The sequence below is a fragment of the Microtus oregoni genome, unplaced genomic scaffold (assembly GCF_018167655.1).
Source record: "Microtus oregoni isolate MIOR12 unplaced genomic scaffold, Mior012 000000F_ref0000247, whole genome shotgun sequence".
Taxonomy (NCBI): Eukaryota; Metazoa; Chordata; class Mammalia; order Rodentia; family Cricetidae; genus Microtus; species Microtus oregoni.
In genome coordinates this window covers 55,067,883-55,095,401 of record NW_024543059.1, presented here as the reverse complement: position 1 = coordinate 55,095,401, position 27,519 = coordinate 55,067,883, and the positions used below count along the sequence as shown (strand labels likewise).

At 40.0% G+C, this 27,519-nt stretch overlaps 1 protein-coding gene across 3 annotated transcripts; it reads right to left on the bottom strand.

The window, feature by feature from the left end:
• On the bottom strand, window positions 1–27,519 carry Dnajb4 (DnaJ heat shock protein family (Hsp40) member B4). Of its 3 annotated transcripts, XM_041638015.1 has the most exons (4): window positions 27,111–27,519; window positions 9,857–10,098; window positions 3,278–3,846; window positions 1–1,797 (listed from the first exon to the last, which is right to left on the bottom strand). In XM_041638015.1, exons 2-4 carry the CDS (start codon window positions 10,065–10,067, stop codon window positions 1,564–1,566), a joined length of 1,014 nt encoding a protein of 337 aa, XP_041493949.1. In that variant the 5' UTR covers window positions 10,068–10,098; window positions 27,111–27,519; the 3' UTR covers window positions 1–1,563. The 3 variants fall into 3 exon arrangements, with proteins under 3 accessions (XP_041493949.1, XP_041494023.1, XP_041493867.1); XM_041638089.1 differs by lacking the exon at window positions 9,857–10,098 and having other exon boundaries at window positions 27,111–27,515; XM_041637933.1 differs by lacking the exon at window positions 27,111–27,519 and having other exon boundaries at window positions 9,857–10,307.

Here is a 27,519-nt window from a genome sequence, read left to right as displayed (position 1 = left end):
TGTTGATTGATTCTGTTTATATGACATACTTAGGACAAAAAAAAAATCTATCACAAAAAGCAGATGGGTGCTTCAAGAGCTAAAAGGGAAGAACGGGGAGTGACATGGGCTTCTCATGGGAAAGAGACATAAATGTACTAAATCCATTAACATACACTAGAAAAGGGCATGAGGAAGCTGGGGCATAGTTCTAAGGTCAGAGGCACTTTGTGTGCAGGAGGCTCCCAATCTAGTCATCAACACCAAAAAAAAAAAAAAAAAAAAAAAAAAGAAGAAGAGGGAGGGAGGGGGATTAGTATAAATGCTATCTTACGAGAATTGTTTCAATAAAACCTCAAGCTATATGCTTATTATTACTTACAAAGAATTTCTAAATCAATTTACATTCTACTAATTTTATAGGGCCCAACATTAATATATATTTATAAATGAATATTCATACATAAACACATATGTATGAATATGTATCATTCCTAACGTTGTTTTACAAAAAAACTATCTCATAACATTACTTTTGATAGACATAAAACAGAAGGCAGAATAATTTTTAAATGTAAATATATTTAAAAAATTAAAACACCTAAGAAACACAATCTATATACATGAAAAAGTAAGATATTTATATGCATAACGACTAGAAGCAACAGGACCCATGAGCAGCAGTAGTGTCTAGTCTGTCCATATTTGGTTTAACACATAGTGGTAGCTCACTGTTCTTAGGGAGATTATGTAAGGTACATATAGCATATTATGAGGATAGAAGACTATAGATGGAAAGTTAATGATAGGTAGCAGTATTTTCTCTAAAAACAAATGTTATTAAACAAATTATCATAAACTAATAAACAAAATGAGCTTATTGTATTCAGTTCAAGATATATAGTCAAAGTTGCATAAAAGTACAGGTGGCCATTTAACAATGGTCAGTTGCTAAAATATCAGTAACTCGGGTTATTGGGGTTTCCACAGGAGATAAACTGTTTTCTTTTCTTTCATGAAGAGGCGGCTCTAAGAGCACTGCAACCATACTCAAGAAATGCGACAGCACACGCGCGTGAGGTCACAGTGGAGAACCGCACGCGTCAGTACTTTCGTCTACTGGTACCAGCCCAAAGGAGCATTTCTGAAGGTGGCCTGGGTCACACTTCCACGTGACCTTGTCTTTTATTCTCCCCCACATATTACATGTACAGGTAAGAATTTTAATTTCTACTAAGGAAGTCTATCACATTGATCATTTAAAGACACACACAGTAAAGTACTCGGGCGATCTAGGACTTTACTAGAGGTATATCGACTGACCACAAAACCAACTTTTACTTATAAATGAAATACTAAAAGTTTCTGATTTGGGAGAAATGAAATACAATACAGTGAGTGATTTTTTTCTTCAGCTCTGCTGTAAAAATCCACTTTGCCTATTTGACCCGTCTCTATCCATGCACTTTAATGAACCCTCAGAGGCGTTTACACAGCTCTACAGAGAATGCACATCAGTCCATTGCCATTCATTTTATATTTTCAGTGTCTTATCAAAATATGGGTAGCAAGGTTCTTCTCATTCTATGAGGCAGGGAGATGCTTCCTAAGGATCTCTTTGGATGATGACGATATGACATCTGGGAAGGACACATCAAACTCTATTAACAGGTCACCACGTTGGTCGGGGTTTTTTGGAAACGGCAGCCCATATCCAATAATTCTTCTCCTCATCCCAGGTTTCACAATATCACTGATTGACATAGGTATGTTTCTTCCATCCATTGTTGGCACATTAATTGAGCAACCACACAGTGCCTAAAGTGGACCAAATAAAATGAAGTTAATAAACTTCCAAACTGGACAATACAAGATCTTGCTGGGTGGTAAAGGATAATACCATGAAGGTGATATTTTAATTTCCAAACGGATTACAACAGTTATAAGATCTTTTCCCTGTTCTAGAAAATCTATTCAAGAGAAGCATAACCAGATGATACCAGAGACAGAATAGAAAGGAGAAGAAAAGAAAGGAGAAGCAACAGATGTCTTTCACAGTGCCTTAGGAAGCAAACAGTTTGAAGCCGGCAATATTCAAGGTGCAGAAGTTTGAATGGAAGAAAAGAAAGAACTTAGAACTGAGCAGAAGCAAGACCTGCTTCTCTAGAAGGCCTTGAGTGTCTATTAGATGCTTTACAGTTCCTGTTGAACCACCGAGGGACCACAAGCCAGGACTTCAGCACCAGAAATGCACAAGGAACTCAGAAACATAGGAATGAGCTAGTGACGTCAACGGAGTGGAGCATGAACAGAGAGGTATGGTAGAGGTCTCGTGACAGAAGGGACACACGGATCATCCCTTATCGACTGGGACTAGCAAGGGCCTAAACTAAACAAGGTCTGCACTGCATCAGGCTCAGTGAGCACAGAGTGTAGCTCTGAGTCACAGAGAAACTATACAAAGGAAAGACAGCACACTCAGGGAAAGGAAAACATATTTGGGGGTGGAAGTCACATTTCTGCCTTTTAAGATTGAAACACATGGTAAGGATAAATAATTTAAACAGGGACATGACCCCATTTCATGGGGTACAGCTGACTCTGAGAAGCAGTGCACATAAGGACTCCAAGGCTGCAGTAAAGTGGTGGTATTATACATCATGTTATATATTTATTATACTTTAATACTTGTTATATAAATCTTACTCCAAACTAATCATTTCAGAACTGTATAAACCAGTGGTTCTCAACCTGTGGATCGCGGGCCCTTTATGAGGCTGGTCAGAAGGCCCTTTCACAGGGGTCTCTGAAGACCACTGCAAAACACAGGTATTTAATTTATGATTCATAACAGTGCCAAAATTATTGTTATAAAGTATCAAGAAAAATAACTTTATGGTTGGGAGTCACCACAACATGAAGAACTAGATTAAAGGACTGCAGCAATCTATTAGGAAGGTTGAGAACCACTGGTCTAAATGGATTAAAGAGATGGGGTTTCCAAATGCAGATCTCACAGACCACAACCTAAAACCAGACTAGAGCTAACCCAACCCCAGGCCATGGAGTAGTTAATCAAGCTTGCACTAAAACTGACATTTAAATAGTTAAAGTCAGCAGCTAAATTTAGAAACTGTGATGTCATCCCTAAGAGCTGCAGTGGTAGCACTTCCTAGAGAACTGTTAGGGGAACAGAGGAGGGAAAGAGGAGGGAAATATGCAGAGCACTGAGGGAAGCCAGCTCCTGTAGGTGAGTTCCCTACAAGCTATCAGCAGAATCACAGTCTTACTAACTTACCTCCCGTAAACTGATTTTAGCGGTATAAACTATATTTGATCCATCTCTTTTAAACTTGGGATGTTCTTTATCTTTAATAATAAAAACAATGTCTGCTGGGATACTGTTTGGTGTTTCGTCACCTTCCCTCGGAAAAGTAATTTTGGTGCCTTCTTTCCACCCTTTTTTAATCTCGATGGTGAGAATTTTGTCCTCAGATCTGTAACTCCTTCCATCAGGGTTTAATCTTTTTCGAGAGATCTTCATCCGTTTGGTGCAGCCACTATATATTTCTTCAAGAGATACTCTAAGTTCATGAATAACAGGAGGGTCTTGCTTGAGACGGGAGGGTCCCACAGAATTCCTGTCTCTTGGATATCCATTCATGCTGAATCCAAAGGCACTAAAGGGGTCTCCGTCTATCTCCATATCTTCAGAATCCCGACCTCCACCCATCCGTCTTCCAAAGAAAATTTCAAAGGGGTTGGAGCCTCCAAAAAAGGCTGCAAATGTGGCATGAGGATCCCCATGAAAGGTGTACCTGAAGGTACCTCCTTGTCCATCAGTACCTCCTGCTCCTCCTTTCAACCCTGGTGAAGAGATAAGCGTGATTAGGAAAAGGGTGGAACGCCAGACAGGTGACCATTACGGCCAGAAACATCATTATAATTAAATGGAATAGTTACACAGCTTCTGAGGAGCCACCCTAAGTTAGAGGTTTAGTTTTCAAATCAGTCCTCCAAATTTTTAGCTTTAACAATTTCTTCTTGAATCCTTGTTTCATAATAAATATGAAAAATAAAAGGAAACCGAGAATCCCTTACCTCAAAAGCTACTGTTCCAAAATACTGAAGTATTACAAATTTAAAAGTTTTAAAGATGTGTATTAAGAGGAATTTAATAATCAACAAATAATCTAAATCCTTAAATGCCACTATAACTAATTGATGCAATCAATGATAAGTAATATAATATTCATACTAAGTAGCTCTATTTCATTTTTTTGCTGATTTTTAAGATTTTATTATTATTTCTAACTATGTGTAGGCATGCGTGTCTGCATGTGGATATGCACACATGAGTGCAGGTGCCCATGAAGGCCAGAGGCATCAGATCCCTTGCAGTTAGAATTAGAGAGGGTTGTGAGCCTCCTGACATGGGTGCTGGGAATAAGTTTGACTCTTAAGTGCTCACCAATCTCTCCAGCCTCCAGCCAGATCTTTTACTGTTTAAGAACTAAATAGAACTAATTCTTGGGAGCAAGGGAAAAAAAAAACTCTAATAAAGAGGACAGTATAGAAAATGTTTTTGTGTACACTAGATTATTATCATCTAAGATAACAAGACTCCTTAGGTCTACCTTTATTGCATCCTGACTCAAAGCATTTAAACCCAGGACTGAAATCAAGAGCCTCAGGTCTTTCTAGCATGTAACTTGGGCTAGTTATTTCTATTTGACGGCAGTACTGTGACCTTTTGCCCAACAAAGTAACATGTAGCTGACAAAGATTACATAGCATTTCTACCACATCCCAAAAGAAGATTCAACTAAAACCCACAAAACAACATAGTGATGTTTTAGGAGGCCAATCTTGGCAAAGATTTCTATCATTGGAAGTGAAGTTTCTGGAGAAGCCTTAGAAGAATTCCTAACCAAAAAGTAAGGAGGGAAAAGAAGATTAAAAAACTATGAAAAACTAGTTTAAACTGGGAGATTCTTACATCCCAAATTGATTTAAGGGCAGGGAAAATATATTGCTAATTTTTGCATTGCTCATACACATGGGGTTGAAAATGACAGGCACTCCAGTCTACTGAATGAAGAAAATCAACCAATTCTTAAAGACCTCCTAAATTGAAACTAAAGAAGGTGTTCTGAGGATCAGCCTGAAGACAAAGCAAAAGAAAATAACACATGCAACATGAGATGTAATCATCGTAAGTTCCAAAAAGACTTAATTTTCATATCTTACTGTATTGTTAAAGGGCACACGCACACAGACAGGCAGACAGACAGACAGACACACACACACACACAGAGAGTTAGGGGGAAGAGAGGGAATATGAGTGATAAATCCAAATAGTAGTTGGGGTTTTCCTTGTAGAAGTGGAGTGACAAGTCTGGGTGGGCGTGGTTAAAGTGCAGCTCATTCAGTCTTCCTCTTATAATTTTTGTTAGTACAATTGCAAATCCAAATGTGAAAACGTTAATGACAGACTTCCTTAGATGACAAGAGTAAGTGTAGAACTCAAAGTCAGGACAGGGCAACTAAATGAGGACCTAAGTTACCTCAATCACTGTGTCCCTCCTCCCAGAGATCTCACAAAGTAACAGTTAACAGTTGGGTGAATGAGCTTGCCTACCCTTAGCTCTCTAAAAGGCGAAATCTAAATGCTTAGGGCACATAACAGAAAAAAAAAAAAAAGAATAACATTTTCAGTATTACATCATAGGTTTGGCTTTTCTCTAAAACCTCTTCCCTTGCTCCCAAAAATGGTAATTCAGTCAGTATTATAGTCTGTGAGAAAATTTACACACAGCTTAAGTGACTTACTCATCACGGCTGACAAAATTCAGCCTTGGGATTTTTTCTAGACATAGAATGGTCAACTATGTAGGTCAGATAAAGAATGAAGCTACTTTAATAATGAGAAAAATCCTACCAAAATGCAGCTGTAATATGGCATGAAGTTCTTGCTGTCTTCTGCACTGCCAAACACTTGATTCCAACAAGCACATCGTTGGCTAGATAGTTGACCTTAATCCTGTACACTGCAACTCCAATAAAAACAGTCAGCATCCAGCTGGATTCCCTCTGAGCTGAAATGCTTTCTAGTTTCTCGTTTTCTGAAACGACCATCTAGTCAGGGAATGGACTCTAATCCCACTTCTGCCTGAGCCTGAGATCTAGTAGCCAATTTAATATGCAAAACAAATACATTTTGGGGACACTGCTCATAGCAATGACTTCTATTACTTATCTGACAAAAAATTAAGCAAAGAAGAAATACTAAAGAATTGAATTTGCAAAGGAGAAATGATGGGGTTTACTAATCTTTACTTCAAGGAGACAGAATGTATAAACTTTTTGATTTGTAGCAAGACTTCAGAGTTATAGAACAAGAGCCTTTCAACAGTTCAGCTCACAAGAACTGAGTAACTTACATATCTTCAGAACACTGAAAACAAAGAGGTGCAGCTGACTAACTGAATTAAAGAGAACAGTAGACTAGATGAAGGCTAATATACCAAAGACTTAAGTTTGAAGACATAAAAGAACTTCCAGCAGCCAAAGAAAATTACTGAGTAAGCAGTAATCAACAGGCAGAGGAGGAGGAAAGGGAGTCAGAACACCAGAGCCCTCCAAGGTGTGTTTTGAGGGGAAATTTTACTTCTTTATTTTTTACATCTTAAAATTGCATTTATTGTGGTCAGCCGGTTGGTCTGTGGGCACATGTGTGCCATGGGATGCATGCAGAGGTCAGAGGACAACTTTCAGGATAGGTCTCAGGGATTGAACCCAGGCCAACAAGCACCTTTACCCAGTGAGTCATCTCTCTGTCCCAATAGAGAAAAAGAGTTTAAGTGTTTAACACAAACTTCGGCTCATGTCTGCTTAGCCAAACCTAACACTTTAGGGCAGAGAATATGTCAGAATCCATTCTTAAATTTCTGTAGTTCCATGATTATTTTCAAATGTTTCAGGTGTGGAGAGACCTGATCTATTATTTAATATGCAGACCACATGACAAAGCTAACTAGTATGCAGTTCAAGTGTAAAGAAATTACACAGTTTTACCACTGCCGCCATTCTGAAGCGTTCTCTGCTTCTTACAGCTGACACCTACCTCTCCCTCCAGCCCCAAGCAATCTAGCCCAGCTATCTCTATAGAGCTGTCTTCTCGAGACATCTCCCCTAAACTGAGTTACATAATATATATAGTCTCTTATATCTGGGTTCTTTCACCCAGCATATTTTTCAAGGTCCATCCAGCTGTGATATATTTCATTAAGTGGGTACTTTTAATTGTTAAGAACACCCCATTTGGAGATATATATATATATATATATATATATATATATATATATATATATATGTTTGTTTACTTACTAAACCAGGTGATGCATGCAGGGCCCTCACTAGGGCTGCTGTGAACAATCAGGCACATGTCTTTGTGTGAGCAAATGTCCCCCCCCCCATAGATTCCTAGGAATAGAACTACTACAGACCATAGTAACTTTAAAATAGAGCTATTTTATTCAATAAAAAAATTCTAAATTTCAAATGTTAAAAGAATTTCACAGCATGGACAAATCAGATTATCTCATACACTTCCCATAGTTCCTTATTTCTGCTCTCCTAGTTCTAAGATGATAATGGGTCGGGGAGGAGGCTCTAGGTAGTAAGTCAGTATTTTTGCATTCTTAGAATTCAGTATTATCTTACTACTGTAGAGGGCTATAGACCGAGGACTATGAGTATAGACAATAAGAAAAAGAAAGCTCCTTCATGACCTCACACAGTGTCCCTACAGGAGATGTTTGTGGGGAGGTGCTAAGGATTGAGAGCAGGGGCTCCCACACACTTGACAAGTGCCAGGACACTGAGCTACCCTCCCACCCCAGAGGGTTTAAACTACTGTGTGCTCGTCTACTGAACAGTAAAGAAATGAACCATTTTTCTGTGAGGGAGGAGCTCTAAAAGCTCAACAATTTTCCCTTCCCCTGTATTTACAAACAGCTTATAACTACATAGCATCCCCAAATAATGTGCTGCATGCTGTAAGACGAGAGTCCTGCCTCCACTCCTTCCCTTGCTTACAACACTCATCTGGGCTAGGAACACCAAGAATGAAAAAAGACCCAGGGCATACAGACAATGCTGATGTAGGTTTTCAAAATTTAAGTCACTTTGGTAATGATCAAAAAAAAAACAAAAAACAAACAAAAAAAAAAAAAAACCACCCCAAAGTAGCATAATGAGGGATCACTCAAGAAAAGCACTGCCAAAAGGGGCCTTAAAGAACTAAGTGTACCATTGAGTGACTTGAAAACTCTAACAACAAACATGTTTAATAAAACCTGAATCCTACATGGCATAGTCACAACAGAGATGTGCTTGGAAGGAACCAAATAACCTGCCTTTACCGAGGGGCTTTTATGGGAACTCACAGAACCTCTCCACCTTCTCCAGAGAGGCCAGGGTCCTGGTGATGTCTGGAGGTCCTGCCCGCTCCTGAGACATTCCCATCATGGCATCAGTGGGACCATATTGAGCAGAGAGGCTGAACTGTCCACTACTTGCTTGTTTTCAGTTACTCATTTTGTAAGAACCTGACCCTGTAGATCCGTACCACTACCAAGGCAGCAGAATAAACCTTAATTCTTGGTACTCTGACCAAGAAAAGAAAGCACGAGAAAAAGAGCCTCCCTACTACTGCACCGAACTGCCAATTTAGTTTGCTTAACGCAAAGTGAGTGGCCACTGCATGGCTGTTTGAAGGATTTATTTCTGATTAGGGAAATCCGATGTTTAAATGCTATAAACAAAGGGGAAACAAAGCTGTTTCCATAGCCACAGTGACTTGGAAGACATTTGGGGAAAAGTAATGAAAGAGAACATTAGTCCCAAATTTAAGACTTGAAAGCCCAAACCCTATGAATTAAAGCAGTGCTGCTGCTGACTGACGGTGTCGAAGTCCTACTTTGTGTGCCGCTCATGGAGATGCTGGACAGACCTGAGCTAAGGCCGGAATGGTAAAAGGAGACTATCAAGGTCTCCCGTGCACTGAGCTAACTTCTGCTCTCAGAGGCAAGAAAAAAATATGACTGAGGGAAAGGGAGCTGTCTGTCACGCTTTCCTGTTCACACAGCAGGGAAATTCTGAAAGGAATAGTTAACTAAAAGAAAATCAGTCAGTGCTCTAACTAGGTGGCCATTTTAGGTTTTAAAAAAATTCAGAGATCTTGTTCTCCTGGCACACAATTACTGTTTACAATTAAGCTAAAAAACTTGTCCTGGTATTTTATGACATCAGGGAAATTCTTTCTTCTCTAGGCAGATTGCCAAAAACAACTAGAAGCTAAATGCCTGTGCCTTCTGCGTCTAAGACACACGGCTCCGTCTTGCTCGGTCTCACTAGATTGCTCTACAAAGGCAAAAAACTTCTTGTTTTTTAATGAATAAAATATAAATGTCACAGAACTGAACTGCCAATCTTAAGATTTTAAATGACTGAAGATTCTATTAATTTTAACAAAAAAAATCTATTAAGAAAGCAAAACAGGTTGCATAAGACTCTTAAACAATTCATTCCTCAGTACAGGAATTTAAGGCTTCTTTTAAAATATAAGATGCTAAAACTCTAAGTCTGCAGTAGAATATATATAATACAATATTGTTTTTAAAAAAAACAAAAGACAAACATGAGCATTTCATTCATAGCTCACTCAAATAATCAAGAATTAGATCTTGTTATTACCAGTCATTTTTCTTTTTATTTTAGGTATATCTGACGATCTAATTTAATGATAATCAGAAAGCTGAGAGACAGGAAAAAGGTAAGATTCGGAGCCAAGGAACAGAAATGTGCAGCTTACCTTCTTCTCCAAACTGATCATATATCTCTCTCTTTTTAGGATCACTCAATACTTCATAAGCTTCTGCGACCTCTTTAAATTTCTCCTCTGCTTGAGGGGATTTGTTCTTGTCCGGATGAAATTTGAGGGCTTGTTTTCGGTAAGCCTTTTTAATATCTTCATCTGTAGCTCCTTTTTCAATTCCCAAAATTGAATAATAGTCTTTCCCCATTTCGAATGCCTTGAAATGAACTTAGATTTTCCTTTGTAAAAGAAAACAGTGTCCCCAGTCTTAGCAATACAACGATTCCGAAAGAATAAAGCAAGCTGGGTGTCTTAAAAGTTAAAGCAATCAGCGATTGGGCTCAGCTGTCTGGAGGCAGCAGGCAGCGTCTCTATTAATTCCTTCCCCAGCAGCTCACTCACAGATAAATATACACCACACCAGAGCCGGCCTCCTTCTAGACCCTCCCATTTTCACTACGTGTCTCTGTACTTTCTAGAACAGCAAATGCTACAGGACGTCACTTTCCCAGCGGCCTCTAGGCAAAGTGCTGGGCTGTGTCCCTCCTCCTCCGTGATTAACTATTCCCTTTCCTCTGGCTCTACCATTTTATTTCCTGTGGATTTAGCAAACCAGTATTTCAGCACAGAATGCCGTAACTGCAGATGTAGTTACTCCATTAGAGGTAAAAAGGCAACAGAAATAATTATAGCCATTAGGTATCCCACGTTAAAGTGATTATAGAGATAGGAAAGCCCTGAATTTACTGTAGGTATTTCAATCTCAAGTTACCTGGCTGTAAGATATACAGAACTAAAATATGAGGTGTTTACACTTAAAGTCTTCAAACAATTTGGGTCATTTTCAAAATTCCTAGGGTCTATCAATCTGAAAAGGTGAGGAAGTCACTATAATAAAATTTCACATGGTAAAAAGGCTATAATAAAATTGAAAAGCAGAATTTTAACATAAGTGACTGGAGAATGATTTTAACTAGTTTTTAGTAATATTTAATAATTCACTATTTGTAAAAGCTCACTGTCTGTGTTCATTACAAGTGAAGCAGATCTCACTCTGAGGGTCACTGTTTCTAGAAGAAAGGATCAGATTTCAACAGGCTCAGCGCAGAGTAAATCTAACCCTGATCAACCTGAAATCTGAACTACTTACAAGAGGCAGCAAGGTAACAACTACATCAAAAACACATTTCTCCTCATTTTAAGTATATACTTACTGACAAAGATTTTTGAAAACATGGGGAAGAATTCTCCCTTTTTAACATTCCCTGTTATTATAAATATATTTTCTTTTAATTTTTTAAAAAGTTTGTTGCTATTTGCTGCAATTTTTTAACTAACGAAGTTTAAATCATATTTACATTTATATGCACGTGATGCTTTCTCCTACAATGTATCTTGAATAAATATGAGAATATTTTTTTGTCTCTTAAAGGGACCAAAACCATAACATAGACAACTCATCTTTTATCTCTTATATGGGTTTCCAATCTTGTCTCAACATGTTCCCACTTCTAGGTGAACACTGAAACTCCAAGCCTTGGATATAGTTACGAGGCAAGACTTTCACTACTGAGCTGGACTCCAGCCACCATTTCTGCTATAATATTGAAAAGATGGATTGCTAAGACAGTATCCAAATGCATACTGTATTTAAAAACCCTCCGTGTTGGGAAACTTGAAGGGGGCGCAGCTAAAAGGAAAAGGAAATGGGCATACATGCTAAGAGACTTGAAAACTTGGTGGCAATGGAACCGCCGCTGCTTGCCAACGCTCTGATGACTCAGCACTTCTGCAGGCTTGCTTCCTGCACAGCCAGGACTTCCTAGGTCTGAAACCTCCCACAGCACCTTGCTGCTGGGAATCTCTCACGTGGCCTCCCACAGTCAGAGCTGAGTGAGCTAGCTCACATTTTTTTCATCTACCAAGAAATATCAGTATCAAAAAACTTTTTTTCAAATCCAAAGAATCTGGGAGAAAAAGTCACCATGAGACTGCTATTGTCAAAATGCACACACCACCATAGTAAATGATAAATATCTACTTCTAATACAGGTGTGTGTGTGTGTGTGTGTGTGCGTGTGTGTGTGTGTGTGTGTGTGTAGCTCTAGCAGAGAATATGAAGAGAAACTACAATTAGTAACTGACATTCTTCCCCCCCCGTAAAATTAAAAGGTTAATATATTTTTGCCCAACTATTAAATCAGAGCTTGCACTTATGATTTTCACTTTCCCATTAACTGGTGGGATGCCATGAAGCTGCAATTCTCTCGTTTTTATTATAAGTAGCGAGGCCAGATGTCTCTCTCCAGTAATCTCGGTACTCAAGAGCATGAATCTACTCTCTAAGTCTATCAAAAGCTTAAATGTGGTGACTTTAGCAATGCTAACAGCAACCAGATTGTTGTGCACAACAGTATGTTGAAGGGAAATGCCACTCTATTTTGTCTTTTAATCAAGTTTCCTTGCGTGGAATATTATGCTTTAATAATTACAGAAAAGGTATTTTTACACTGAAGATAGCATTTAAACCCCAAAGCCTAGAAGTGTAACACATCATTCCACTGACTCCATCTTCTTCTAATTTGGTATTCCTGCCAAACAAAAACAAATTTCAGCTGTTGTGATGGTTCATGCCGAAATCCCAGCACTCTGAGGCAGCGGAGGCCAGCCCAAGGTGCAGGGTGAGCCGGAGGCCAGTCTGAGCTACAAAAGAAACCCTAACTTTTTCTTCTGAGTCACAAGTCAGTCTCAGTTTATGGTAAAGTACAGAGTCTTGCAGGACTGGGCTGACTTCTATATAGGAGAAGGAATTAATTTCAAATTAGGTCACTCAGAAGGCTGAAGGAGGACAATAGCAAATTTGAGGCCAACCTAAGCTACAGAGAGAAACCCTATCTCAATGAATTAATTCAAATAATCTCAAATACTTGAGAACGAATTACCTAATATTTTACTGATACACTTGTTGAAAACGTTTTCTATAAATACTTAATTTTTGAACAGGTTATGTTCAGTCCTGATGTTTCTCATAGTGAATTTGTATAAGAAAATCGTGACTTCCAGTTCCCCACATTCCTACCCAAGAATAAGCAATCTTAGGCTCTTAGGTTCCTAATGTTTCTGATAGTCGAGTATCTAACCTCAAATCTAAGTATGTCCAATAGTCATTAAGTCTGCCAAGGTAGTCAGGAATGGCAGTATACCATAATCTCAGAGCTTGGCAGGCTAAGGCCAGACAACTACTACTGAGCTTAGCATAGCCTGGGATGCAGCTGAAGAAAATAAAAGGGGGGCTGGAGAGATGGCTCAGCGGTTGAGAGCACTGGCTGCTCTTCCAGAGGTCCTGCAATCAGTTCCCAGCAGCCACATGATGGCTCACAACCATCTGTAATGAGATCTGATGCTTTCTTCTAGCGAGCAGGCATACATGCAGGTAGAACACTCTATACATAATAAATAAATCTAAAAAAAAGAAAAGGAAAGAAAAGAATGGTGTAGATCTCAGTGAGTGGTAAAATGCTTGTCTGCTATGCAGAAGGAAGGAGGGAGAGAGGGAAGGAGGGAAATACAAGGTGGTACTAAGGAGAATCTACAATGGTTTAAAACAGTCATTTAAAGCAGATTCTGGAGTCAGGACTTCCTGGATTCAGATTCTGTGTGGCCTGGGATCTAAATTCCGTGTCTGTTTCCTTATCTGTCAGTTGGGTTAATATAAATATCGACTTTACAGGGTTACCATGAAGATTAAACATGATATACAGTGTATTTAAATATCGTTGACACTGTGAAGATTACTTTTATGATTTTATTATATGAAATCCAACGACTTTCAGGAAACAATCATGCCATGCATAACACTCTTATAAAAAAAAGTAAAAACCATGCTGGTGGTGGCAAATGCCTTTGATCCTAACACTACAGGGAATGAGGCAGGCAGACTTCTGCGTTTGAGGCCAGCCTGATTTACACTGAAGTTTCTACGCTAGCCAAGGCTACAATAGTGAGACCCTGTCTAAAAAGTCAAAACCATTAAACACTCCACACGGCTGGTATCTGTCACACTTTAAGCCGGATTTGTTGATTTATAAGCAGGGGTCTCATTGTGCTACCCAGTCTGGACTCAGGGTCCCAGAGTCAGTCAGATGTGGTACACACCTGTAATCTCAGCATTTAGGAGAGGAAGGCAGGACGATCAGGAGTTCAAGACCAGTCTTTGGTTACATAGTAACTTTGAAACCAGCTTAGGCTACCTGAAACACTGCCTCAATACAAAAGAGCACCCAAATCAAACTCCTTTCTCCTCAACCTCCAAAGTAGCTGGGATCATGGAAACACATTCCTTTGCTCAGCAAAAAAAAAAAATATGTTTGATCGATTCTGGAGTCAGAGGATCTCCTCAGCCTCAATTTCTGTCTATACTTCACAGAGCTCAGTCACCCAGGATCCTTCAAAGTTGTCCATTCTGGCTAGAAGGCAAGCATAAAGAAGCTACAAATAAAGCTGGGCATTGTGGTGCACAACTTCTATCCCAGCCCTCTGGAGGAAGAGGCAGGGAAATCTCTATGAGTTCTAGGAGAGCCAGGGCTATGTGGACAGACTCTGTCTTAGCCCCTCCCCTCAAAGAAAACAAACAACAACAACAAAAATAAATAAAAACACCCTTGAAAACAATAAAATTTATAACATATACATAAATTTTACACTATTTTAAGCTGTACAAACTACTTTGCAGCAGTAGAAGTCTACTGATAAAGTCGGCCTTTCCTCTGGATAGCAGTTTGCAAAAACATTAAGCTGCACAGACCAATAACTGCCAGGCTGACCTCAGAGGAGCCAGACGTTCCCCATGCTATCATGCTGCAAAAGGAGCCTTTTCAGGCTTTTCTATCTGAATTCCTTTCTTCTCTTACACAGCGGATCTCTTCCAAGCCTTTCTGATATCAGCAATTATATAACGGCAGTTTAGAAAATCCTTTGTTATGCCCTCTGATGTCTATGTTGTGTGTGTGCACATCTGATACTTAAGCAAGAGAGAAATTTTCATAAAGCTTTTCTATACTATGGTCTAACAACAAGCTATGATATTCTTTTGAATGTTTTTATTTGGGTTTTGAAACAGAGTTTCCCTTCAGAGCAAGTGGGCTCTGAACTCATGGTCCTGCTGCCTCAGCCTCCTGCATGCTGGAATTGCAGGCCAGAGCCATGATGCCCAGAGCTGCTGTGATAACGATAATTAAATAGACATTCCTCCAATATTAGCATGAAAAGAACATTTTGGCCCAGCACACACCTGCACTATGATGGGTTGGTGTCTTTAACTGAAGGAGCAGGGCTGGGTACCACACTCTGTAAAGAGTCCAGAAAGACAAACAGCCTGACAAGCAGTGCTTACTGACCTCTTTCATTCTGCTGCTCATGTGTCATGCAGCAGGGACGCTTCTGTCAACAGACTGAACCACACAGATGACAGCAATTACATAAGATTCTGTCGCCTAGTAATATCACAGCCATCTTGTGTTAACATGCTGACATTCACACAATGACAAAATCGTCCATGTCAACAAGACGTGTGATTCTGCTAAGAACTGTATTTGGTTCTCATCTTGGCCTTTACTCTCTGCACAAATACAAACATGCTTTCAAGTCTACAGTTGACAATTCGGCTCAGTAAAGTGTGGTGCAAAACAAATGAACAATTTAATCACCAAATAAATACTACTTAGTCAGGGCTGGAGAGGTGGCTCAGGGGTTAAGAGTATTTGCTCTTTCAGAGGACCCAAGTTTAGTTTCCAGAACCCATGATGTGGCTCACAATCATCCATGTCTCCAGTTTCAGGGGATCCAATGCCTTTTTCTGACTTCCATGGGCACCAGACATGCATGTAGTACTATGCATACACGTAGGCAAAATGCTCATGCATGTATATATTTTTTAAAAAAAACCAACTTGGGCTGGAGAGGTTAAGAAACTGACTGCTGTTCCGGAGGTCCTAAGTTCAATTCCCAGCAACCACATAATGGCTCACACCCATCTATAATGAGATCTGGTGCCCAGAACACTATATACATAATAAATAAATTTAAAAAAATAAAATTAAAAAATACTAAGTTATTATATGGGTTATAAGACAACAGCAATATAAAAGAAAGACTTGAAATGAAGGTCTAGAGAGATGGCTCAGTGGCTAAGAGCACTTGCTGCTCTTGCAAGAGGACCCAGGTTCAGTTTTTTGCACCCACAGGATGGCTCACAGCTATTTGTAACTCCAGGTCCAGGGGATCCAACACCTTCTGACTTCTGTGTGTACTGCACACATGTGGTGCACACACAGACATTCAGGCAAAAGACTCATCTGCCTGGAAATAAAAATTAAGATGGACCTTTAACCCCAGCACTTGGGAGGCAGAGACAGGCAGGTCTCTGTGAGTTCAAGGCCAGCCTGGTCTACAAATCAAATTACAGGACACACAGGGCTGTTACACAGAAAAACCCTGTCTGAAAAACAACAAAATAAAAATAAAATAAAAATAAAAATCTTCAAAAAAATAAAACCTTGGAAAGGAGTTGGCTCTGCATACTTAGCTTTGCCACCTGAGTTCTGGTCTGAGGGCTAGAAAAGTCATGCACTAAGTCTTGAGTCCCTCATTTATACAATGACTAACACTTTTTGCCTCATGAGAGGGACCCAAGAATCAGAAAACAGGGGCTGGAGAGCTGACTGCACGGTTAAGAGCACAAACTAGTCTCTTGCAGAGGGCCCGCGTTCGGTACTTCCCAGCATCAGTGTTGGGTGACTTATCCCTGACCAGAACCCAGGGGGTATGCTGCCTGTGTCTACACAGATGCAGTCAACTGTCACATACTTACACACAGATTCACAGACACGATTACAAATAAACCTTTACAGGAGCAAGAAAATACATGGCAGTGAAATACTGTGCAGATATTAGCTGTTGTCCTCCCTCCACGCCGACTGGTTGGTATGGAAACGGCTTCAGAATAAACAGGGATGCAGCTCCATGGTAGAATTTGTCTTGCATGGCAAGGTCCTGAGCTCAATATTTTGGAAAAAAAAAATAGGAGTAGGAAGAGAATGTGAGCAATGACTTGAACTTCTGATAGATTCTGAAAGAGAGAGGGAAGGGAGAGGGTTTAACACGTGGATCAGGAACACAAAGTCCAGATGAAGAGATCACGCTAGTCTACAGAGGAGGAGGCTGGCCAGGTAAAAGTACAGGAATGAGAAGGACTAGTCAGACTGTTCAAAGTTTCATTGTTATTTTGAAAACTGTGCGTCCATGCTCTTCAAAAGGTACTGCTTCGGGGTTGCAGAGGTGGCACTGTGGTTAACAGATTTCCATCTTCTAGAAAATCTCAGTTCCATTTCCACTACCTACATCAGTCAGCTATAACTACAGCATCAGGGGATCTGACATCCTCTTCTGGCCTCTTCAGGAATGGGCACACACATGGCACACACCACACTCCTACACACACACACACACACATACATACACACACACACACACACACACACACATACATACACACACACACACACACAATTAGATAAAACAGAAATCTTATTTTTAAGAGGCCACTTTAAGGTCAGCTTTGTAGGTATAAGCACTTGCTGCTGAGCCTGAAAACCTGTTTCAATTCCCAGGACCCATAAGCATGTGGTGGCACACAGACCCAACGTACACAAACGTATTTTTTAGGTGCCAGTTCAAGTAGCTTGCATAGCATAGAAAAGGCTCTAGCTTCCATCCCCAGTGCTGAAAAAAGGAAAAAAGCTAATTCTGTCCAACTGTTTGGTAATCCAAATATTAAGTGACAATTTATTTTGAAGCTTGTGAAATTATTTTTTTGGTTTTCTTAGCAAAGTAATTTTAATGAACATTTTATTACTATTTTAACTGTCCAAAAAGCACTTAGATGTTGAACCATAAAGGTCCACAAGAGATAGAATTGTATCAGGAGTGGTTCTCCAGGGACTACTGTCTCTCTTGTCTAAAATATCCAGCAGTCATCACTATAGCTATGTAATTCCAAAAATTTTCAATTTTTGATACTATGTTATTGCTCAATTTTATAATACTTTCCTTATACGAGTGGTTCTCAATCTTCCTAATGCTGCAACCCTATAATATAGTTCCTCATGTTGTGGTAAGCCCCAGCTATACAATTATTTTCATTGCTATTTCATAACTATAATTTTGATACTTTTAAAAATTGTAATGTAAATATCTCTGTTTTCCAATGGTCTTAGGCAATCCCTGTAAAAGGGTTGGTCAGCTCTTGAAGGGGTCATGACACACAGGTTGAGAAACACTGCCCTATACAAAGCATAATAGAATATATACATCTAAACTGATTTTAATTATCTTCAAAGAGATACAAAGTAAAAATTTAAAAACTTAAAGAACAAGCCTTTTAAAATAATGTGAAAGTAAAACTGCTTTAAGCTTACTAGATATTATAACGAGCAGTCAGCACTGGCCGCACACCTTTAATCCCAGCACTCAGGATGGGGAGGCAGGCAGATCTGAGTTTGAGGCCAGCCTGGTCTACATAGTGAGTTCCAGAACAGCCAGGGCAATGTAGAAACACAAACAAAATCCACTAGTCATTGGGAAACAGTAATCAGAAATATTCCCTGCTTCAAAAATTTCCTGAATGTGAATAATTTTTTTTTTGAGGAGTACAGAATTTCTTCAAACTGGGACATTTAAATGTTTCCTAATATAATTTCCAAGTAACAATTAATCCTTCTTTATTACTTTCTTTTAATAGGAAGTAACCCAAAGTTTACTAGGAACTTCAAAACAAAAAGGGAGCTAGTATACTTACCTAGCATCTTGTGATCTACATTATAGTGTTCCTGGAGCGGGGGTGGGGCCTCAGTGAGTAGAGTCCTGTGCAGATCCCCAGCACCCAGTCAAAGCCAAGTAAGTGCCTGTACCTGTAAGCTGGGGAGTGTGGGAGGAGCTACAGAAACAGCAGATGCTGGGCACTTGCTTGCCAGTCTAGCTGGAACAGCTAACTCCTAGCTCTGGGTTCAGTGAGATACTGTCTTAAAAAGAAAGGTAGAGAGTGATAGAGGAAGACATTCCACATTTACCTCTGCCACACAGAACACACACGCACACTTTTTTTGTTTTGTTTTTACACTTATTTTAAACATCAATTTAGGAGGCCAAAATAAACTGAGATTCTCGATCATTTTATATGTCTTGATATACTGATGACACGCTTATAATAAGTATGTTAAAAGATCACTGTGACATGCAATCCACATTCAACTGCCAACAAGACACTATATATTTTGGGGGGACTAAACCTTTGAAATCAGTGTGTAGCCACACTTACGGCGTATCCTGCCACCCTTAAAATGTTTCATACCATTTGTTTAAAAAAAGGATAAAGGGATTTGAAACAAAAGCCAGTACTGTCTTTAAGGTAGTGGTAATGGCTGATTACATATGCTCAGGAGTTGGGGATTTAGCTCAGCCGTAGAGCACTTGTCTGGCAAGAACAAAGTCCTGGGTTCAGTCAGTCAGGACAAAGGGGAATGGGGGGAAGGGGAAAGACAAAATTACAAATAAAACAAAACAAAGAACCAAATCAAAACCAAGATACCTTCACACGCTTAAGCAAGAAATACTAGCATGACGCTCAAGGTAAATTAACACTAGGAAACAAATTGGTGTGGTTTTTTGTTTCTTCATTCCTAGAATTTTTTTCCCTCATAAACAGGCAGAGAAGGAATTAAGTGGCTGTGCATAAAGTAAGAACTGTAGCTTCGCAGGGCGGTGATGGTGCACACCTTTAATGTCTGAGTTCGAGGCCAGCCTGGTCTGCAGAGCAAGCTCTATGAAAGCCAAGGCTATACAGAGAAACCCTGTCTTGAAAAACAGAGAGAGAGAGAGAGAGAGAGAGAGAGAGAGAGAGAGAGAGCTGTAGCTTCTCAGGCAAGTAGTACAAGGAAAGGATGTTTATGACCCGAGAAGAAGCAGGTGGAGATGGGTTGTCCCACGGGAACATAGGGCTCTTAGCCAACACTGTGACCAACTGGCTGCCCAGCAGGATATTTAGCTTGCTATGTATTTACAGCTATAAAACACTTGAGTTTAAACAGTAACAAGTTTTACTACAAATCACATTACACCCATACAGGTATAATCAAACTGATGCTACTAAGGAGACTTAACCACAACTCAAAGATTTATTGACAACTACCAAAAATAAGCAATATGATATTCATAAAAATGAGCAAACCCATGCTAATGAAATTCACGAGCCACTATAAAACTGGGTAACTGATTGCTTAATTCCAAATACAGTGGGCTCAAACTTGCTTTCTGCCTAAAGAGGGCAGATTTGAAATAGAAATTGTGTAAATGGGGGCTGGAGAGATGGCTCAGAGGTTAAGAGCATTGCCTGCTCTTCCAAAGGTCCTGAGTTCAGTTCCCAGCAACCACATGGTGGCTCATAACCATCCGTAATGGGGTCTGGTGCCCTCTTCTGGCCTGCAGGCATACACACAGACAGAACACTGTATACATAATAAATAAAATATTTAAAAAAAAAAAAAAAAGAAATTGCGTAAATGTTTTTTAAGTAAAGTGTTTATTGGCCAACAAGATAGCTCAGTAGGTCAAGGTGCTTGCTACCGAGCCTGATGGCCTGAGTTGAATCACCAGAACTCACAGGAGAGGAGCAGAAACAGCACTCTGACCTCCAACATTCATGCCTCGGCCCACACACCTATCAATATACACAAACAGAAATGAATGTAGTAAAAAACAAACATATAGTCTTCTGGTTATCTGGACAAAGTCAGCATATCCAGACAACACTTAGGAGACCCCACTGGATAGATCATTGTCTGTGTCGTGACCATACAGAAGGCACAGTCACTGGCCCACAGAGGTTTCCACTGTAAATACACAAGGTACTTACTATCATGGCCTTCACCAGTGGTGGAATTGAGCAGTTAAAGCCAGGACTAGATGGCTGATAATGCCTAAATATTTACTGACTGGCCACTAACAAGAAAATGTTTGCTGACCCCCACTATGTACAAATTATTTCTCATGAAGGACAGGGCAGTATTTTAAAAAGTACTAGACAAAAAAAAACCAAACAAACCTGAATTTTGCAAAATTCTTTTGACATATACTTTATATAATAAACTCTCAGCCTGCGCATACCTGCCAGAGGGAACATATAATACGTATAGGAATATCTGGGGTGTACACTGAGCTGTTCTCAAAGGCAGTGCATGTGTTATAAATTCTGTGTCATTATCCCTACGGGAAATACAGGTTCCTGCAAGCCTCTGGTCATATTTTCATCAGCCACCCCAATACATAACCTTCTTTTTTTATGTATTCCTACTTAAAGATCCCTATTTTATATTGTTGACTCACTGACATTCGCTCATGGCCAATAGCAGTGTAAGTCATGCTGGAATGAAGTCAAGCGAAGATAAAACAAGAACGCAGAAGACCTTGGGTTGGATAGTTGGCTCAAGTGCTGAGCAAGCATGAGGACCTGAGCTCAGATTCCCAGCACTCACAGAAAGGCTACCATGGCTGTGTGTGTCTCTAATCCCTGTGCTACCGGAGCAGAGAAAGGAAGACCCTGCATGTTCACTGCAGCTAGCCTAGCTTCAACAGCAAGCTCCAGGTTCAGTATGAGGTCCCAGCTCAAAAGAAAAAAAAGGTAGAAAGTAAGAAAGGGAAGGAACCCATTTAGCCTCCGGCGTATGTGCACATATACACATTAAGTAAATAACTTTTTTAAAAGAATGGTTCATAACTTGAGCTGTTTCATAAGATGCACATAATACTCAGTATATGTACATCTTCAAATGACCCTAAATCATTTTGAGTATTGATCTGGGGATAAAAATAAATTTTGTGAAGAAGGCAGATTCATAAATACAGAACTGGCAAGAAATAAGGCTTAAATGTATAATGATGTGTCACTACCAAAGACCTAAGACCAGCTTAAAAAATTCCAAGCAACAGCAATATTGAAATTACCTGTCCCAAATGGTATGCCATGATATTTGTTATCTTCAAAGCAAAGGTGCCACCCTTTACTCCAGAAACCCTCCACACAGCTGATTCTGCCTTGAGTCCAGCTGGAGGTTGTGCTGCTGTGGCCCTGAATGAGGGTAGGCTCCTAATCCACACTTGTCGCCAGAAATCAGCTCACTTATTCCACTAGGCTGGAATCTCCCAGAGGGATCTCCCTCCCTCCCTCGTTCTCCCTTCTTTCTCCTTCCTGTTTTCTCTGCCAGAACAAGACCTTTACATAACACACTGCTAAACCTCTGCTGAATGAAGGAGCAGAAATGGGTAACTATAGGACATAAAGTAAGATGTGTAGGATAGAAAGAGACAAATGGAAATCTCAAATACATCCTACGCAATTTTCCAACCAGCTCAATGTGTATGAAGTTGAATGTCAAGCTCATTACATATACGCTGCATTTCTGTTTATAACAAAATTTATATTATGTTTGTCCCAACAGACAAAAGCAGAAACAATGCCTCAAGAAGTTCACACTCTAGAAAACAGGATCTCAAGCAAAGAACTGGACCGTTAGCATGGAATGAGTTTGGGGCCAGCGTGGTCAGATGCGCTCAGTGCTGCCTGACCTGTTCCCACTTGTGACTTGGCCAGTACTCAGCTCTGTACTCAGGGTTAAAAACAGACCCTAAGGATTGAGATGACAACAATGAGCAGTCATGAAGTTATTTTAAATACTGTAACTTACACTAGGAGGGAAGTTTTAGCTAGATGAATGACCTATCCGGTCGTTAGGCTTTTCCCAACCCAATCTTTCAATCCATTGTCTACTGAAACAGACTCTTACTACCCAGACTGATAGAAACGGAGACTTGACAAAGTGACTCGTGATTTCACTGATCCTATGGACCAAGACTATCGTCATGAAGGTGGCATTTTTACTGTCTACTCTGCCTGCCCAGACTCCAGCTCAATGCCCAGCTCTTTATTTTTTTGCATATAAAAATTTTACTCTTATGTAAAGTACAAAATTTGATCACACTGAATACATTTATAGGGTTTCTCTGCAGTATGAATTTTCTCATGATTTAGATTATTCATACATGCAAATGCTTTACCACACTGATTACATTCATAGAGTTTATGTCCAGTTGTGATCTTTCATGCATTTAGAGTACTGTGAAGTGAAAAGGCTTTAACACACTCATTACATTACATTATAATGCCCAGCTCTTTTATGGACTGAATAAATAAAAGAATTACTGAGTACCTACTAGGTGTCAATCCTATCAATCTTAAGTTCAAGGTCAGCCTGGACTGCATAAGATCCTGTCTTGAAAAGAAAAAATAAAAATGAAAACAAAAACTACCATTCTATTCTGAAGGAAAGTATCCTTAGCTATTACAAGACAAAATGGCGTAAGAAGTGCTATCATAAATCACAGGAAAACAGTAACTTTAGATGCTCTGTGTAAAAAAAAGTTTCATTTTCCTCTTAAGTATGTCTCTTAATATGCATTTCAAATGCATTTCAAAACAATATGAGATCTATTAATATAAAGCAAAAGAGAATCAGAAGACAAAATCCAGAATGTCCATAGCTAGACAAAGAAATAGAAATATCATTAGAGAAATAAAACTCTACTAAAAACAAAACTGCTATTCCAAGTGAGTCTTATATCCCGTTCCCACCCGTCTTTACTTAAGGGTTTCCTGGTTAAGATCTTCAGTTTTCTACACAATCTATTTCCAGAGGGAATGTTATACAGGAAAAGTAGAGATCCCGATTACAAAAGCATGGCGATTTGAGTTCTACACATTTAATATGTGAATCCATGGTTGCCTAAATATTAAGGCATGAACCACTGGGAAAAGTCCTTTTTAAAAATTAAAGTTTTGTAAGTATTTTGAAATCTTCTCTTAAATTGCCTATTCTTTCTAAGATTTAAATATCGCATTTAAAGAAAATATTTTTAAGTTCAGATTTAAAAAAAAAAACCCATAGATTTATATTATGTTGCCTCCTTAAGCAGTACAGCTAGAAATCATCTAAGAACCAATATTCAGGGGCTGGAGAGATGGCTCAGTGGTTAAGAGCACTGACTGCTCTTTCAGATGGACCCGGGTTCAATTCCCAGCACCACATGGCAGCTTACAACTGTCTGTAATTACAGTTCCAGGGAACCTGACACCCAAGGCAAAAAAAAAAAAAAGAACCAATATTCAAATATTTGATGTTGAGTAAATATGTATAACTCTGAGCAATATGATCAAAATACGTGTATGAAAATGTCAAGAAGATATGTTATTAATATTTTGAACATACTACTCAACCTTAAATTACAAAGCTGATAGGAGTTCTGATAGGCTGCACTTTGGCACCCTATCAGGATATATATATAGCTCAGTGACAGGAGTGTCTGCTTTTGACCTTCTCCATGGGGAGGAGAAAAGCTCTCTGGTACTTTAAAACTTCAATTTATTCAAGCAAATAGTGATCCATGAATTAGGCAGTCACTCCCAGATATGATTTTAGGGGCCTGCGAGTGACTCTGCCCAACTTTTTATGTGGGTTCTGGAGATCTGAATTCGTCTTCAGACTAATGCAGCAAGAGCTCTTACCTGATGAGCCAATCTACACAGACCCGGGATTTTACCAAGCCCATTTGAACACGGCTATTTAAAATGTACTGTAATTCCTGGAATCTCTTCCTGAGCCTGAGAATACAGATGAATTAACATATTTTATAGTACCAACTTCTAGTGGCATAGAACTGTGTGATTCCTGAAGAGTTCAGAAGTGCTCTTCTGAAGGTGGCAAGGCACTTAGAAGCACTGCATAGACGAGAAATCTCAGACACAAGATCAATAAATGAACTAAAACGTAGTTTGGGCCCAACATTTATTTACACAACAAATAACAAGACTGTCAGCCTAGTGGTAGGGATGATAATGATGGAGATGATGGCGTTGCTCTCCAGTTTACACTCTAAGGGAAATAAGAGTGTAAACAACACAGACAAACACTGTAAGACATGGTGATAAGCGAGGGGTTGCCGAACTGCTTGACAAGAGCCATCAGAGAGCTGAGGCCTGCAGGACGCAGTCAGATCATGCATGTATGGCAGGGGCTCCAGGACCTTCAGCAGAGGAAGAAGCAAGATAAAGACTGAGGCAGGAAATTCGTGGGTAACAAAGTGAACAAACAGCTGCAGGAAGAGCATAAGAGAAGAGGAAGAAATGTATAGAGACTAATTACACAGAGCTCTTCTAGGGAAAGGATTCATAGTGTAATTGGAACTATACAGAAGAGATCTGTTTTCAAGAAATCAAGAAATGATGAATGAATTGTAATATAGTCAGAAAAGCACTTGAACTACAAAAAGGCAGATGAGTATAGTTCTTGGATGATATTTTTCAACACTGGGTACGTTACTTTTGAATCCTTATATATTATATACATTTATACAAATTTTCCCAATTTTTAAAAAATTATTTCATTGTACATGGTCTAGTGTCTTTATGTGTGTGTACCTGGTGCTTTGAGGTTAGAAGAGGACGTTGGTGCCCCTGGGTCTGGAGTTATGATGGTAATTGTCATATGGGTGGTAGGAATTAAACCTTGGTCCTCTGGAGGAGCAGCCAGGGATCTTATCAGTTGAACCATTTCTCCAGCCCCACAAATTCCTTACTGAATCACAGAAATAAACAGGAAGGACCAAAACTAAAGTGTCACCCTTTCGGTTCAGAATACAGTGGTGGTAACTTGAGCCGGGGCTGGAAGCAGCAGAGGTAAAAATCAATGGACCTGAAAACATATATTGGTGATATGGTCAGTAAGGTCTTTCTGATGGACAGACAAAGGGCAGGGATACGAATCAAGGAAATCAACAGCTCTCAGTCAGAGCTTTTCAAAGTGTTAAGCTCAAGGTCTGAAGATATTTTTAGTTATCACAATTGGTGGTGCATGGGAGGGATATGGATAGTGTTCTAGGCAAGTACAGGCCAACAAGGCTCTAAATACTATAGCATGCAAACCACACAGCAAACAATTATCAGGTTCAAGATCTCAATAGTACCTAGTCTGCAGGGTGGTGGTGGTGAACGCCTTTAATCCCAGCACCTGGGGGGCAAAGGCAGGCAGATCTATGAATTCCAGGACAGCCTGGTGTACAGAGCGAGCGCCAGGACAGATTCCAAAGTTACACAGAGAAACCCTGCCTCAAAAAACAAAACAAACAAGTTAGTCTACACTGATTCCAACGTATTCCATTCTAGGATATCCACATTTCCAGTATATATGTTTTTTTGAAATTAGAAATGGAGGTTCTTTTGGTATTTACAAAAAAATTAAATAATGATAGAAGGGAGTAAATAATACTCTGGATTATTTTGATCAGAACATTTAATTGTTGTAAATCTAGTTAATGAAATAAAAAAATATTTACTGATGAATAAATGCTATTTGCCGGGCAAGGCTTTCTTAAAATTGCGACTGAGTATTTTTTAGGAACTCTTCGAGGTTTTACACCCTGGTATGATTAAATCTGTAGCCCAATACCGTTACTGTTTTTCCAAATCCACAAACATTCTGAGATAATTCAACACATGTAAAAAGGGTGAGCTGAGCTATAAAATGGCCGAGGCAGAGCTGGGTAAAAGAAAACCGCTGGTTTTATCTGCTAGCACATGACTTGTTAACTGATCTATGGGTCTTGAACCTGAGGGCACCTTAGCTTCCTTCCGGTTATCAGGAAGCCGGTAACATATATTTCTCGCATTCTAAGACTCCTGATAAGAAAGTGTTCTTAGACTGAGACGGGAAAGGGGGGGGGGGGGATAACATACAAAATGCTATTCTTAGCAAGTTGGGGACTGGGGTCATTGTGGCACACGAAGTTGAAATAGAACAGGACTTAAGAACCCTCCCTCACCCCAGTAATTGTTTGCATTACATTAGGCATGCTCAGGAACGGTCTGGGGAGATGTGTAATTATTGGCACATAAAGCAAACATTAGAAATCGCCTAATAAAAATCATCTAGTCCAGAAAACTACATTTATCTGCGGGCCCGCAGGGGGTGGGGAAAACTCAATCAAGCCAATTTGGGTGAACAAGACCGTTCGTTCACTCGCGTATGGCCACGAGACTGGCCGAATGACACACAACGCTGAGGGGTCTAACACTGAACGTCACAACACTCACGTTTTTAAAGGACAAAGGGCGGTCATAGTTTCACCATCCGCTCACCCACATTATTTTTACATAGACACTCGATAGGTAGCAATCGATCGGGAACTAAGGGCCCGGCGGGCGGTCTGATCATGCCCACGTGTGACCCCCCGACAGCCTGGCAGTCGCAGGCGGCGGCAGCTCAGCACCCCGAAGGATGCTGGGCTCCCGCCGGGGCCGCAGACGGTTCTGCAGCGTCGCCGCGGACGCGCGCGCGGCCCTCGGGGTCTCGCGGGACACTATTGCGTGACATCCACGCACGGCGGCGTCAAGCGCCTCACTACGGAAACAGGGAAGGACACGCGCTCCGAGGACGCGGCGAGGCGCCCAGAGCAGGAGCAGATGCCACGGCGACGACCGACGCCCCGCCACCGCGAGGGAA

Excerpts from the sequence above, each read along its gene's own strand:
- Dnajb4 (XM_041638015.1), bottom strand. The coding sequence starts at position 10,067 with ATGGGGAAAGACTATTATTCAATTTTGGGAATTGAAAAAGGAGCTACA. Across the intron at positions 3,847-9,856 it reads TGATCAGTTTGGAGAAGAAG|GGTTGAAAGGAGGAGCAGGA; the intron begins GTAAGCTGCACA and ends TCTCTTCACCAG. Across the intron at positions 1,798-3,277 it reads CTAAAATCAGTTTACGGGAG|GCACTGTGTGGTTGCTCAAT; the intron begins GTAAGTTAGTAA and ends GGTCCACTTTAG.